Source organism: Panthera onca, chromosome B3, assembly GCF_046562875.1.
Source record: "Panthera onca isolate mPanOnc1 chromosome B3, mPanOnc1 haplotype 2, whole genome shotgun sequence".
NCBI classification, from domain to species: Eukaryota; Metazoa; Chordata; class Mammalia; order Carnivora; family Felidae; genus Panthera; species Panthera onca.
The window spans coordinates 34,147,060-34,162,737 of record NC_138344.1 but is presented as its reverse complement, the minus strand read 5'-3'; the positions used below and the strand labels follow the sequence as shown (position 1 = coordinate 34,162,737).

General features: G+C 46.1%; 1 protein-coding gene and 2 long non-coding RNA genes across 7 annotated transcripts in view; 1 reads left to right on the top strand and 2 right to left on the bottom strand.

Moving 5' to 3' along the window:
* The window catches only part of THSD4 (thrombospondin type 1 domain containing 4), a 571,917-nt gene that overhangs the window by 361,452 nt on the left and 194,787 nt on the right, over positions 1 to 15,678 (top strand). Inside the window, exon 1 of one of the 5 annotated variants that reach the window (XM_060620988.3) lies at positions 10,920 to 11,115. The exons of the other annotated variants lie outside the window; for them this stretch is intronic. Coding sequence (XP_060476971.1) covers positions 11,044 to 11,115 — 72 coding nt within the window. The 5' untranslated portion in view covers positions 10,920 to 11,043. Of the gene's footprint in view, positions 1 to 10,919; positions 11,116 to 15,678 lie in introns of those variants that run through there. 5 annotated transcript variants of the gene reach the window in all.
* LOC132670434 (uncharacterized) lies at positions 5,030 to 10,964 on the bottom strand. The gene is made up of 3 exons (XR_009606669.3): positions 10,859 to 10,964; positions 7,861 to 7,994; positions 5,030 to 6,570 (listed from the first exon to the last, which is right to left on the bottom strand). It is a non-coding gene; the product is annotated as an uncharacterized LOC132670434 (long non-coding RNA).
* On the bottom strand, positions 11,122 to 14,036 carry LOC132670433 (uncharacterized). The gene is made up of 3 exons (XR_009606668.3): positions 13,239 to 14,036; positions 12,633 to 13,050; positions 11,122 to 11,402 (listed from the first exon to the last, which is right to left on the bottom strand). It is a non-coding gene; the product is annotated as an uncharacterized LOC132670433 (long non-coding RNA).

Here is a 15,678-nt window from a genome sequence, read left to right as displayed (position 1 = left end):
CCAGGCTCCGAGCTGTTAGCACAGAGCCCGACGCAGGGCTTGAACTCACGAACTGTGAGATCATGACCTGAGCTGAAGTCGGACGTTTAACCGACTGAACCACCCAGGCGCCCCTCCTTTGTCTGTTTTTAATTGGATTATCTTTTTATTATTTATTAAGTTGTAAGAATTTTTTATATATTCTGGACACAAATCCCTTATCAGACATATAATTTGTGACTATTTTCTCCCATTTGGTGGGTTGTCTTTTCATTTTCTTTTTTTTTTGTATTTTTTTAACGTTTATTTATTTTTGAGACAGAGAGAGACAGAGCACGAATGGGGGAGGGTCAGAGAGAGGGAGACACAGAATCTGAAACAGGCTCCAGGCTCTGAGCTGTCAGCACAGAGCCCAACGCGGGGCTCGAACTCACGGACCGCGAGATCGTGACCTGAGCCGAAGTCGTTCGCTCAACCGACTGAGCCACCCAGGCGCACCTCTTTTCATTTTCTTGATGTGATCACTTGCAGCACAAAAGTCTTCGATTTTGATGAAGTCCCATTTGTTTCCTTTGACACTTGTGCTTTTGATGTCATATCTAGGAAACCAATTATGACCCAAGGTCATGAAGTTACTCTGGTGTTTTCTCCTAAGGGTTTTATAGTTTTAGCTTCTACGTTTGGGTCAGTAACCTAACACAAATTGATTTTCTTACAGCTCTGGAAGTCAGAAGTCTAAAATAGGTCTCACTAGGCTAACATCAAGGTGTCGACAAGGTCGCATTCCATGTGGAAGCTCTAGGGAAGAATCAATCCCTGCCTTCTTGCCTCTTCTGTGTTCTAGAGTTGGCCCACCTCTTTTGGCTCATGGCTCCCTTTCATCTTCGAAGCCAGTGATGGCATGCTGCATTCTCACATCAAATCACTCTGACTTCCTCTTCTGCCTCTGTCTCCCACATTTAGGGACCTGGTTATTACATTGGGCCCACCTGGATATCCCAAGATAATATGCCTATTTTAAAATCATCTGAGGGGCGTCTGGATGGCTCAGTCAGTTAAGGGGCTGACTTCGGCTCAGGTCATGATCATATGGTTCGTGAATTCAAGCCCCAGGTCGGGCTCTGTGCTGACAGCTCAGAGCCTGGAGCCTGCTTTGAATTCTGTGTCTCCCTCTCTCTCTGCCCTTCCCTTGCTTATGCTCTCTCTCTCTCTTCCTCTTCCTCTCTCTCTCTCTCTCAAAAATAAACATTAAAAAAAAATCATCTGATTAGCCACCTTGATTCCTTCTGCTATCTTAACTCCCTTTGCCGTGCAATGTAACATATTCAATATTCTATCTGCCACAATCTGTGACCTATTTTGAGTTAATTTTTAAATTGTATTTGAGAGAGAGAGGAAGCGCACATGGATGCAGAGGGGAGGGGCAGAGGGAAAGACACAGAATCCTAAGCAGGTTCTATGTTCAGCTGGAGCTCAGACCCCCCATGCGGGGCTCAATCCCAAGACCCTGGGATCATGACCTGAGCTGAAATCAAGAGTCAGACGCTCAACCTACTGAGCCGCCCATTTGCCCCTTGAGGTAATTTTTGTGTGTGGTGTGAGGTAGGGGCCCAACTTCATTCTTCTGCACGTGGACATCCAGTTATCCAGCACCATTTGCTGAAAAGATTCTCCTTCCATTTATGTGGCCTATTTTTCTCTTAACATCAAAATGTACCCATATCCATCAATATATAACATGGTCATTTGATTTTTTTTAAGTTTATTTATTTATTGAGAGAGAGAGAGAGAGAGAGCAGTTGTGTGCAAGTAGAAGAGAGGCAGAGAGAAGAAAGAGAGAGAATCAGGGTCTGTGCTGTCAGCACAGAGCCTGACTCAGGGCCCGATCTCACGAACCGTGAGATCAATACCTGAGCCGAGATCAAGAGGCAGATTCTTAACTGACTAGGATTTCACTTTTTGAATACACCATGGAGAATTTACATTGTTTCTCCATTGCTCTCACTATTAAAATTGCCTTTATCTGATTTATGGGTCTTTTTATGGGCATAAACCCTTTTCCATTATCTATGTTGTACATTGCCATCGAAAATGTTCACTTCTTTCCACCATCCTGGTTTAAGCTCTTCTTTTTTCATCTGGGCCACAGCCTTACTCCACCTGGTCTCCCAGCTTCCGATCTTGCCTCTTTCCAGTTTGTTTCTCCATCACAGAGTGGACTTTGAAAATGCAAATCTAGTCACGTAACTGCCACCTCTGTCCTTAAAACAGATCCTCAGTAGGAAAAGGACAAAACTCCTTGTCACTGCCCCCTCTTGGCCTTCGCCTAATCTCATGGGGCGCCTCCACTTGCTTACTCTATCTGTCCACACCTGCTTCCTCTCAGATCCTCTTGAACACCACTTGCTGCCATTGCAAGGCAGTCTCCCTAATGGGGACAGGCCTCTAGCTCACCACACATCTTCCCTCCTCAGCCCATTCCACCTGCAGGCTTAGATTTACTTTGTGGATTTCATTAATTTGGCCTCCTGCACCAGCGAGTGAGGTCTATAAAGATAGGAACGGACTCCGCTTTTGCTGGTATCTACACTCTGGGTTCTAGCGCATGATAGGTACTGATATCTTAGCAAAGGAACAAGATCAATACATTTTCTACTGGGTATTTGACTTTTCATTTAGTTTATGGTATTTTTAATTCACAGAACCCTAAAAATTTGCATAAATCTTTTCCTTTATGGTTTCTGCCTTTGTTCGAGCCATGCTTAAAAGTCCTTCGTGGCTTCAAGAATGTAGAAATGTTGACCTATTTTCTTTTATTGATTTTATACTTCTCTTGTTGGCATTGAAATACTGAATCTGCCTGCCATTTGTTTTTAGCATATGCTATAAACTAGGAAGATGACTTTATTTTCTTGCCAAATGGTTAGCAGTATTCTCAACCCTTTCCATCCTTTCCTTTGCTGACTTGAGGTGACTCGTTGACTACACATTAAATTCTTTCCATGCTTAGTTGTATAAATAGTCTGTCTTTCCCACACTGGCAGTGTTTGCCACTTTTTAAAATTATTGTAACTCTAGGGGCGCCTGGGTGGCTCAGTCGGTTAAGCGGCCGACTTCAGCTCAGGTCATGATCTCACGGTCCATGGGTTCGAGCCCCACGTCGGGCTCTGTGCTGACAGCTCAGAGCCTGGAGCCTGTTTCAGATTCTGTGTCTCCCTCTCTCTGACCCTCCCCCGTTTATGCTCTGTCTCTCTCTGTCTCAAAAATAAATAAATGTTAAAAAAAAATTATTGTAACTCTAGACTATGTTTTAATATCTGATAGTCACACTTTCTAAGCAAATGCATTTTTATTAAGTAATATTTTTAAGTTCTACGATTTGAACTAAGGGTTACTAGACAGAGAACTGTTGCTCAGAGCGATTCTCAAACTTGGGCGGGTATCCACAGGGCGTGTGCCAACACAGATCGATGGGCCCCCATCTGTTACCGATTCAGTAAGTGTGTTTGCGTTTCTAACAAGTTGCCTGATGATGTGGATCCAAGGACCACGATTTGAGAACCTCTGCCATGGAGTAAAGACTACGGTCAACCTGGGAGTGGCCCAGATGCCTTCTCTGAATTAATTTCCCAGTGTGCCCTCAGACGTCAGATGAGCCTGCCCCGTGTGCTTTTTGTGAGCACCTCCGTGACAGGCTCTGGCCCTGCTCCTGGAACTACTTCAGAGCTGATCCAGGGGAACATAGCCCTCCTTCCAGCAACCCAGAGAGGTGCTCAGCCTAACGGCATCGCTGCCCCGCTGGTGACAGGTGCCTGTGCAGCCATGCTTCGGGCCCTTTAAGGCAGAAATGAGAGAAAGGGAAGAATGCAGTGACTCCCTTTGCTTTAGGCTCTCGCGACTTTCCTTCTGTTCTCCAGCGATGGGATCAGAGAACTCCTCTTTGCTTTCCTCATTTCCTGCTCCCTTGGCTATTTAATGGCTCCTTGGTCCACACAAAGGGAGAGTTAATTACTAACACCTGCTTCTCCTCCCAGACCCATAGGCAACTTCTTGACCGAGACTTTTCCCACCTCGTCCCCACGATGTAAGCATATTTAAGGAAATCGACATAGTTTTAACAATTTAGCCATACAGCATATACCTCCGTGGAGAGGGCTGCATCTCACTTCTTCCTTCATAAAGGCACAGACGTGTTTTGAGGGAAACAAAATAGCCTTAGAGGTGCTATCTGCTACAGGTTTGCTCTTTCGTTGTTGCTGTTATTAAGACAGAAGGACATGATTATATTGAACGTGAAATGTGTGGCATCAGGAAAATATTTGTTTCCCGACTTTCTGATTCTTGCATGTGTTTTCCCTATCACTTATATTTTCCCTCTTCTAGGTCACCCAAAAGTTAGGTTGGAAATTATTGGCATTTCCTTGAGGGATGTACCTTCTGAGAATTTCTCCTTTTCGTTTTCCCTCTTGTGGTTTCTAAAACGCACCATCAGAAGACCTGTCACAAGCTAACGAGAGTTTCCCACTGGACCTTCCCTTGTCTCCTTTCCCTATTCAGCACACACTGTATGAGGCTGTCCATGTGCAGAGTCTTGGGAACACAAAAGGACACGTCGCCAGTCATCAAGACCTTGCTCTCTATAGATGAAGGCAGATACGTTAGTTAACAATTACGATACAGTAGGACAAACACAGTGTTGTAGGTCATCAGGGGATGCCTGAGGACCAAGGCCAGGGGCACTGCCCTCAGCTTGGCAGGGAGCCCGGCAAGGCACAACTCCCAGAAAAGGTGACATTTAAGCAGATCATTGGGGGAGGGGATGTGTGCATTTATTTATATCATTAATTGTTATTATTCCTATTTTTTCATTTTTATTTACTTTTGGAACAGCAGTTCATTCACATGTTTGACAATTCAGTAAGTATGAAAAGGTTATAAAAGTGCCCTCCAATAGAAATGTGACGTGATTGAAATCTTCCTAGTAGCCACATTTAAAAAAATTAAAACAAAACAAGTAAAATTAGTTTTAATACTATATTTTATTTAATCCAGATATATATAGTTATCGTTTCAATATCTAATCAGCATAAAAACTATTAATGAGATCCTTTATTTTTTTTGTACCAGGCTTAGAATGGGTACAAAGTGTATTTCACATATAACAACACATCGCAATTTGGAACAGCCACATTGCAAGTGCTCGATAGCCACATGTGACTAAGTGACTATATAGTAAGCAGTTTCCCTCCCGTCTCTGCCCTGAAGCTGCTGACTTCCCTTCCCTGGAGGCAGCCATGTTTTGCTAGTCTCTAGCATGTTCTTCCACAGATGGTGGATAGGTATACCAGCAATTGTAAACATACATGTGCAAATAATAGAACAGTAGTCACATTGCTGTGCATCCTACCTTTTCTCGCTAAGGAATAGATCTTGGAAATGTTTCACATCACTCCAAAGGAAGCACGTTCATGTTTTTCCTGTTTTGTTTATTTCTTTTCCTGCTGTAGAATATCCCGTCTTATGGATGTCACAAATTACTCTTTTAGTCTTCATTGGTGAACATTTAGGTGGCTTCCAATATTTGGTGCTTATAAACAACTCGAGCTGAATTTTCAAAGAGGCAGAGAGTGATGGAGCTAACCCACAGAGGATGGGGGAATGACATTCTAGAGAAAAGAACTAACATGAATGCACAGAGCACAAGGACACATGGCATTTGAGGATAATGTCTTGTGTGTGGAGATGTCTGCAGGGTAGAGTGTGTGTGAACAGATGAGAGGGGAAGGAAGCTAGAAGGGCAAGAAGAGACTAGATTGCAAAGTGTCATAATAAGGAGTTTGGACTTCATACCTGAGCCATCAAAAGATTGTAAGAAGCAGGGAAGAATAAATAAATGATTGGATTAATGCATAAAGGCGAGAGGAGGAACAAATAATCTATACTGATGGATTCTGATTGATAGATATGTAGAAGGCATGAGGGAAACAGAAAATCAGCGTTTAGAGTCCTACAGTAATAATTCCTGCAGGAAAGAGCTGCTGCTGAATATTTAAAATAGTGGGCAAAACTCTGAGAAACGGGATATTTGCCTAGCTTCAAAGTATCTCCCCCAAAGTATGTGTTAATTATCATGATGGTTTTAACATCTGTCCAAACGTGCTTTGATACCCCCCCCCCCACTCCAGGAAGTGGAGCTTAATTCCTCTGGACTCACTGACTCACTTCTAACGAATAGGGTATAGAAAAGGAAAAATAATAACTTCACAATGAGCAAACCTGGACGACACCACCTTCACCAAGTAATGAAGGTTAATAACATCACCATAATGTCATGTTCATATAGTTTACCCCTGACGACGTGATGGGAAGGGTACTTTACCTCTGCAGCATTCTTCCCCCAAACCCGTCACTTCAGTCTCATCGTGAGAAAACATCAGGTAAAACCAGATTGAGGGACATTCCGCAAAATGCCTGACCGGGACTCTTTGAAAGTGTCTTTGAAAACGCTCTTTGAAAACAAAGGGTGAGCAAACTGTCACTGAACAGAGGAGACACGCTGACTAGATGCAGTGTGGGATCCTGGGCTGGGCCCTGGAACAGAAAAGGGACTTTCAGAGGATACTGAGAAAAAATTAACATTAAGTCCTTATTTTAGTTAGTACCAGACCAGTGTTAATGTTCTGGTTTGCATGAATGTACATAGCTGCTTAAGATGTTAACATCAGAAGGAGCTGGGTGAAGATATACCGTGACACTCCGTGCTGTCTTGCCCCTGCCCCATAAATACAAAATTATTTCAAAATAAAAAGGGGGAAAAAAAAGAGAATTAGAGGAGTGACATGATTAGATTCATTGGGAAGATGAACCCCAAAGGTTGCGGTGGAAAAGAAGGCTGGAAGGGGAAAGACCAGCGTGAGACCTTGCCAGGTTGTGCTACAAAAAGTCAGGAAGAGATGATGGAGGCCCAGATGGGAACAGCGACAGCAGGAGTCCGAGGCCATGGGCAAGCTGGAGAGATCTATCGGAGAAAACTCAGTCAGACCAGGTGATGGTTTAGATAAGCAAGTGAGGGAGTAGCGGGCTCAAGATGACACCCAGTTTTCTGGGAGTTAGATGGGTAATGATGTCATCCACTGACGTCATCAATGGAGAAAACAGGAAGAACAGGTGTCAGGAAACCAGTAGTTTGGTTTTAGTGCTGCTGAGTTTGGAGTGCATTTGAGAGATCCAAGTATCCACGGGGCAACGGGATCTACGGGCTGGCGGGTCAGGAGGAAGAGCTGGCCGTAGACTGATGTGGAGAGTCACTGGCACGTAAAGAGTGGTTGAGGCCAGTGAAAGAATGACATGACCCAAGGAGAGGGGATAGAGAAGAGAGGGCATGAGCACAACCATTGAGGGGGTAGGCCCAGGATGGGGCAAGGGGACTGGAGCGTGTCCAGAGAGGTGGTGACAGCATAGCGTAGGCACTCACGGCTAGGTCCTAGGAGCCCAGAAGACTGGCTCTGCCCACCCACCCATTCTGTGGCATGGAGCAAGCTATTTAATCTAATAAGGCTGTTGTCAGGAGCATGTGGCACACTATATGTAAAGTTCCCAGAATAGAGCTGGGACTCTTGGTGTTAGAGGAATGCTGGCTAATTGGAGGCAAAGGAAAACGAGAGTGGTGGTCTGGGAGCTAAGGGAAGAGGGTGGTTCAGAAAGGAGGGCATGTATTTCATACCCCTTAAGATAGCTATTATCAGAACAGTGGAAAATAATGAGCATTGGAAAGGATGCAGAGAAATTGGAACCGTCATGCATTGCTGCGGGGAATAGAACATGATGCAGCCACTGTGGGAAACAGTTTGGTCTTCCTGAAAAAGTCAGACGTGGAATTACCGTATGATACAGCACTTCTCCTCCTTGGTATGTGCCCCAAAGAACTGAGGGCAGGGACTCAAACAGATACTTGTACGCTCATGTTCAGAGCAGCATTCTTCACAGGAGCCAAAAGGTGGAAACAAGCCACGCACCTGCCAGCAAAGGAACGGATAAACAAAATGTGGCATATGCATATAATGGAATATTATTCAGCCTAAAATAAACGAAGTACTGATACACGCTACAGCATGATGAACCTTGAAAAGGTTACGCAAAGGGGAATGAGCCAGACACAAGAGCACAAATATTGTATGATTGCAGTTTGATGAGGAACCTAGGGTAGGCAAATTCAGAGAGATAAGAAGGTCGAATAGAGATTACCAGGGGTGGGGCACCTGGGTGGCTCAGTCGGGTGGGCATCCGACTCTTGGTTTTGGCTCAGGTCACGGTCTCACAGTTTTGTGGGTTCGAGCCCCACATCGGGCTCCACACTGTCAGCTTGGATTCTCTGTCTCCCTCTCTCTCTGCCTCTACCCCACTAGCGCTGTCTCTGTCTCAAAATAAATACATACACTTTAAAAGAGAGAGAGAGGCGGGGGGGGGATTACGAGGGGTGGGGGGAAGGAGAATTGGGGAGTTATTGCCTCTGCCTGAGATGATGAAACAGTCCTGGAAATGGGTGGTGGTGATGGTTGCACAACATTGTGAGCGTACTTTAAAAAGAACTTTTTTTAATGTTTATTTTTGAGAGAGAGAGAGAGAGAGAGAGACAGAGCGTCAGCAGGGGAGGAGCAGAGCGAGAGGGAGACACAGAATCCAAAGCAGGGTCCAGGCTGTGAGCTGTCAGCACAGAGCCCGATGCGGGGCTTGAACCCACAAACCGTGAGATCATGACCTGAGCCCAAGTTGGACACTTAACCGACTGAGCCACCCAGGAGCCCCATGGGAGCATACTTTAATGCCACTGAATTGTACTCTAAAAAATGGTTAAAATGGTAAAATTTTATGTTGTGTATATTTGACCATCATATTCAGAAATCGAGGAAATGGTTCATGCTGCACAGAAGTCAAATAAGATAAGCCCTATGAAATTAGCCTCTGCATTTTATGACACAGGGGCCATTGGAGACAATTCCAGAGCCCTTGTAGTGGAGCAGAGGTCAAAAGCCAGATTACAGTGGGTTGAAGGACGATTGGGAAGTTGTCTGTACCAGGGGCTGGCAAACTACAGCCAAATCTGGCCTCCTGCCTGTTTCAGTAAAGTGTTTCTGGAACACAGCCCCGCCCTTTAGTGTGTATTTTGTATATGGCTGCTTGTGTTCTGGGACCGCAGGGTTGAATAGCTGCCACAGAAATCACATGGTTTGCAAAGCCAAAAATATTTACTATCGAACGCTTTACAGAAAGTTTCCCAAACCCTGGACTGGACAAGACCCCCTGGTCTTTCAAGAGCTTTGGCTTCCTTGGACGACGCCTGCATTTCTGATGAGGTTGTTGAGCAGACGACAGCGCCCCTTCGGTCAGCAGCAAAAAAACACACCCGAGGCTGAACAATAATAATAATAATGAGTGAGAAGGAGGAAGAAGAGGAGGAGGGAGAAGAGAAGAAATTCCATCCTTCCTTTGTCTAACTGGAGATACTCTCTCCAACATACTCTCTGTTTCTTCTAGCCTTGGAAAAAGGGATTCTAAGTCCCTTCACCCAACCCCCCAAAAAACTCCCCACTAGTAATTTGTCACGTGACTAGTGATAGATAATAAACGTTCCGAGGTGATTACAAACTACAGTTGGTTTGAAGTTCCCTAATGAATGCAAGAAAATGTCCACAACCTGAGTTAATTTCCTTTCTGGGACTGAATGTCGATATTTATTTCAGATCAAAGAGAAAGCTGATGTCTTCAGCCCTTACTGTGCATCAGGAGCTGTGCCAAGTTTGGGGCCTAGTTGATCTCATGGGTTGTCATCAAAACCATCAGGTGGCCTTTCCCCATTTCACAGGTGGGGCGGCTGGGGCTCACTGGACTCAAATACCCTCCCACAGACCCCCCAGGGAGTTAGTGGTAGACCTGGGGTTTGAACTGACATCTCCCTGGTTCCAGGGCCCAGGCTGTTCCACTGCATCAGAATGCCAAGCAGAATCTAATTCTTGGTGGGTTCTCAACCTATTTTAAACAATGAACCGTTAGTTCATAATAACAGGCCACTTCGGGTGCGTCGCAAGGAGACCGTAGGCTTTTGCAAGACCCACTGCCCAGCCTGCTCCCATGCTCCCTCTGTCCCCAAGCCCCACGTTGACGGTCAAGCTGATGCTTGCTACCCAGAGGTATTTCTCGAAAACCATCACGATTTTCCGTGCTCTCTGCCAGTGCCGTCTAGCACCTGGGCTTCATTATTCCCACCTTACCATTTATTTTTACACAGTCTGTAAGAATTCCTCAAGCTCTTGGTTGGGCACAGTGCCCCAGGGAGATCGCAAGAGGGGGACAGAGTGGCTTCTTCAGTTCCCATCCGATCGTGCCCCTATGGTCAGTGCACGAACGCACAGCACCCTTATGACGTGTTTCCCCTTCGAGGCTGCCCTCGATAACACAGCCAGCCTTGGACTGCCTGGATTCCTGCAGCCTTCAAATCAGAACCAAAAGGGAATTCCGAGGTCATCTACCCAACCCTTGATCATACCGGGAGGAAAACCAACTGAGGCCCAGAATGGGTTGACAGTGTACCCAGGCAGACAGCTTGTCGGTCGGCAGCGGACCCCGGACCGGGAAGGCTTCAGGTCTCCCAGCTCACGGCTGTAGAGCTCCCTGCCGCCTGATGAAGCAGGGGTCTTCCCCCTGCGTGCGGAGTGCTTACCTTGGGGCCCTTTTCATGAATGAGACCAGATGCAGAGCTCCACATTGATCATTTCTGTCCCTCCCCTTTCTGCTTTCTGTTAAAGGCAGCCCCCCAGCTCCCAGCTGGCTCCTGTCCCCTCCCCCAGCCGGGAGAAGTTATTACATGAAGAGATCAGCTTACCAGTTTTCTTCAGAGCAGAGGCTGAGCTCGGAGCTCCGGGTAGTACAGTGAGGGAGAGCGGAGGGAACCAGCGCAGTGCCTAGCGGAACTCCAGGGCTGGAATCCCGAGACACAAGTGCATCTGCTAGCTGTTAGCACTTGGCAGACGGAGTTCTCCTCTAGGGTGGTTCTAACTTTGGGTAATAATGTTTGTCAGCTACCTGATATTAACACTGCTCCACGTTCAAACAGCAGTGTTAGCAAGACCTGGGGGAGAGGTAAGCCAAATAAAATATCTTGTCAGAAGTTGTATTTTTGTCAGCACGGTATTTCCTTTTCTATCTACCAAGAGGGAAGAGGGGCTGGGTTTTTACGGGGTGCAAAGAGGAATGCTTTATATTGCTTTTTTAGGCTTGCTCTGCCTTTTCTTCCAGAAAGACTTCTTTTCTTCTTGGAGAATCCCATCATTTCTAAAATCTCATTCTGAGGTTGTCTGTACAGTTGCCCCACTGGGGAGTTGGCATGGCCTTGGTGACAGATGCCTGCAGCGTGCACGTTTCTCCTCCTGCCGTTGTAGGAAAAAAAAAAAAAAATGTGCGTGTCAGATTCCGATAGGGACTGTTACCTTTTGAGAATTTTCCTCCAGTGTTGCAGAAAGGATACGCATGCTAGAGGAATTGCTTTTCTTGACTGCTTCTGCATCACATTTTCCTCCCTTTCTGCCTGGATGTGCTTGAAAAAAAATCTGTGTTTAACTTTATGTCATAGGTTTGAAGAGGAATAGTGATACATGACAGGGCTAGGACTATGCCCAGATCTACTACGGCAGGAAGGCGTGTTTAAGGCCCAGCAGGATGATTTATTCTTACGGGTTTAGCTCCTGTGTGTGCTGAATACATCTTTGAACATCATAGATGCTCTGGGAGCCAGGTCTTGATGCGGGCAAAGAGACTGGAGGGGGACCGTGTAGCCTGGAGAGGGAAGCACTTAGGTGTATCTACCCTCACCTGCAAACAAGCCTGCAACGAATGTGCTCGTCCGCTCCTTTTGCTCTTTCCTCTGACGAAAGGTCTCCAAGCCCGATCAGTGCCCGAGTAATGAATGAAAAGACAGCCTCTTTCCCGAACTCCTCTTCCTCTTTGAAAGGCCAAGTGAAAAGTCCATCTCCTAAAAAGGCCAGGGGCCACATCGCAGCTTTGCCTTTTGTTGGCATTGTCAGGACAGAGCGGGCTCTGAAAGCTTAATGTGATTACTTTCCCTTCTCTGCAGTGGAAGCAAGAATGCTCCCAAAGCCAGGCTTCGGGTAGAGCCGTGGCTCTATCAGCAGCAGGCTCGCCGGTCGGTTCAAAACAGACATGTGGCTCAGAGGTGTGCAGCAACGGGTCATTTGTTTCAGGCTTTTAGCCTGTTAGTTACCCGTGTCCTCTGCTCTGCAGATATTTTCTGGGCCTGTGCGGGGGTCGGGGTCTTGAATGGGAGCTGGAGGGACTGAATGGGTTTGTGATGCTGGAAAGCTGAGAGCAGACCATTGCCCTCTAGTTGTGGCTGGAGTTTGCGACTTCCCTGTTGGTTTTTTACTGTGTGGAGTAAATGACAAATGGGCCGGCCTAACTCAGCCTGGAGCACTTCAGCATGTGTGAGGAGAGCTCATATGGAAAATATTTCTATCACCACTGCATGCGCATATGGTATGGGGAGCCCCCCCATGCAGAGCGAATCGCAGCGCTCCAGCAGCCCCTCAGTGGCGTACCAATTACTCTTATTAACAGCAAGGCTAAGGGCAGGCTTCAGTTACCTGCACACAGCTGGCTCCTGGGGAAGGCCACTCTGGAATGTGCGTGCCTCAAGCCCGGTGTCACACGCGGAGAGGCGAGCGGCCCTGTTTCTCTTTGCAGTCAGCAAGGCAGATGAAAAATGAAAGGGGATTACACTGGCTCCCCCAAATCTTGATGCCGTTCAGACAACACTCAGCACTCGGGAGAGGAAGGCAGAAGTTCTGTCTTTCGAGTTAAGGTCTACGCGCTTAGTAGCCAGAAAACCCAATCAGAGGTGACGCGGTGCCACTCTCCGGCTCCTTTGTTCTGTTCCGCTTTGCTAAATAAAGGCCCTCATGTGCCTCTTCCTCTTCCCTTGTTGTCCCTCTTCTGAGTGTGTGTGCACCTACACCCGTGCGCACACCGGTGCAGAGCCTCGGCGACATCACTGCTGTGCTCCTAGGAAATGGTACAATTAGGATTCCTTTCCCCTCGTTGGAATTGAAATGACGAGGAAGGAACATGAATATGCCGGTAGCTCCCCCTCCCTCCCTAAAAAGAATGTAGTTTATACAGAGCTTTGAAGAATGTGGCATTTATTTATAAGAGCCTCCTTTTTTTATAGGCCTGTTGCTTACAAAACTCACCCATAAACATGTGGCGTCGTCCCCAAGTCACCAAGATTTTCTTTTTCGCTGCCAGCTGGTTTCCTTGCAGGTTTTAATTATCTTCCCTGTGGATGTTCATAAAAACGCATGAGGAAAAGGAAAAAAGGGGGAAGAAAGCATTGTGCTCCCGGTGTTGTTTAGCTGGTGTGGCTCAGCGTGGGGCTGGAGGCCGCGCAGCGGACTCTGGGTAGCAGCTCAGGGTCGGTTTCCCAGATAAGCAGGGACTGGCAGGTGGTGGGAGGAGGGGGCCTTATGCCAAGCAAGCCTTATCTGGGGTCCTGTCGCTGACACTGTCGGCACCGGTAACTGTGAGCCAAGGACAAACAACCTGGTCTGGGGTTGGTGCATGGGTTTGAGAACGAACACGGGGAAGGCCTGTTCCTTCCTTGATTTTCCGGTGGCAGGAGCATTTAGGTTCTTAGGACCTTGTAAAAACATTGAGGTCACTAGAACGCCGTTGGTCTTGTCAGAATTAGGAGAGTGGCCGCGTTCACTTGTAGAGATTGCACGCATTCCCTAAAGAATGTAAAGGGCCACGAAGTCAAGCTGGACTTTTGGGGCTTTTGTCCGTGTGCGAAACATGCCGGGATCCAGTTTCTTTGCAGGACGCAGCAGAATGGTGCGGGTGGGAGTGTGCCTTGTCTTTCCTGAATTTGGACTTAACCTCCTCAGATGAGACCAGTGAGATACTGTTGTATGTGAGGAGGGGGAAGGAAAGGCACCTTAGAAACTGACACAGTTCTAGAAGTGGGTCAAAAATGTTTTTTGTTTTTTTTTTTAAATTTTGATGAAGCAATTTGGCAAAACCTATCAAAATTAAAAATTAAAATTAAATACAGTGGGGACAGGGTTTCTCTTGGTAGCAATGAAAATATTTTGGAATTAGATAGTGGGGAGGGGTGCACAATCTTGTGGCTGTACTAAAAAAAACCACTGAATTATACCTTTCAAAAAAGCAAATGTTATGCTTTATGAATAATTTCTGTTGTGGTGTATGTAAGTGTTGAACCACCGTATTGCACACTTATGGTTACACTGCATGTTAACGAACCAGAATTTAAATTAAAACTCTAAAGTCGATTTTTTACATTAAAAATAAACGATAAATAGCCCTTTGACCCAGCTTTTCCATTTCTAATACTTCACCATGTAAATCCACTCTAAGTGTGCAGAATGCTCTCTGAACCACTTTTCATTATCCGTCTGTTGCAAAAACCTAAATGTCCCTCAATAAGAGACACAAGGCAGGTGATCAAAGAGAATGATGCAGTTCTTTTTTTTTTTTTAATTTTTTTTTAACGTTTATTTATTTTTGAGACAGAGAGAGACAAAGCATGAACGGGGGGAGGGCCAGAGAGAGGGAGACACAGAATCTGAAGCACGCTCCAGGCTCTGAGCCATCAGCACAGAGCCTGACGCGGGGCTTGAACTCACGAACCGCGAGATCATGACCTGAGCCGAAGTCGGACGCTTAACCGCGCCCCGAGAATGATGCAGTTCTATATGTACTGATAGAAAATGACCGCCAGGATGTCTTGTCAGGTAAGAGGAGCAAGTTGCAGAGCAACATGTATGAGATGCTACTTTTTGTGTAAAAGGCGTTAACATACTTGTTCATCCCCCCTCTGGAGGGATATACAGCAAAGGAGAGGAAAGGGGGTGGCTGGGGGTGGAGGCAGGTGAGAGACTTCCACTGCCCTGTACACCTGTGTACCTTTTGAACTGTGTACGATAGACCTGTCTTAGCCAGTAAACAATGATAACAAAATATACGCTATAATAAAAAAAATACTTCGTACTGCGTATAACACATGATGTAATAGATAACACCACCGGCGAAGCTCATAGCACACAGTGCATGTGAATTAATAGCCATAGCTCTAGAGTGCCATGTGGCAAAGTGATTCCTTAAGGGCTAGAATGATATATTCTTTGGGTGGTTCATTCATTCATTTAACCTTAGAACCTCTGTGGTTTTTTTATTTTTACAATGAGAATAATAATAGTAGCTCCTTTAAGGGGTGGTTGGAAGGGCTAAATGTGATAGGATGTGCAGAGCTCCTAGTTATAGTGTTGGGCACATAGTCAACAGCATTCATTGGCTGTCAGTACAGCTACTGTCCAGGTGCTGCCAGGATATGCCACCTGGATGCCGAGGAAAGAAGGAAAAGATAAGGTCTTTGATGAGCTTACACTTTTAAAAGGGCCCAGAGTTGATGATCATGCAATATGAAATTCTGTTTAATTGCAAGAGCAGAGGCAAAGGGGTAAGGAAGCAACGCAACCTGCCTAACAAAGGGAAGAGAAACTCTGCAATGTCGTGTTTGTACTGAGGCTTGGAGGGCTGTGTCTTGGGGGGCCTTCAAGACAATCCCCAAGTTGAGTGATTAATGGCGATTCAGCGACTCAGCGTGTGGTT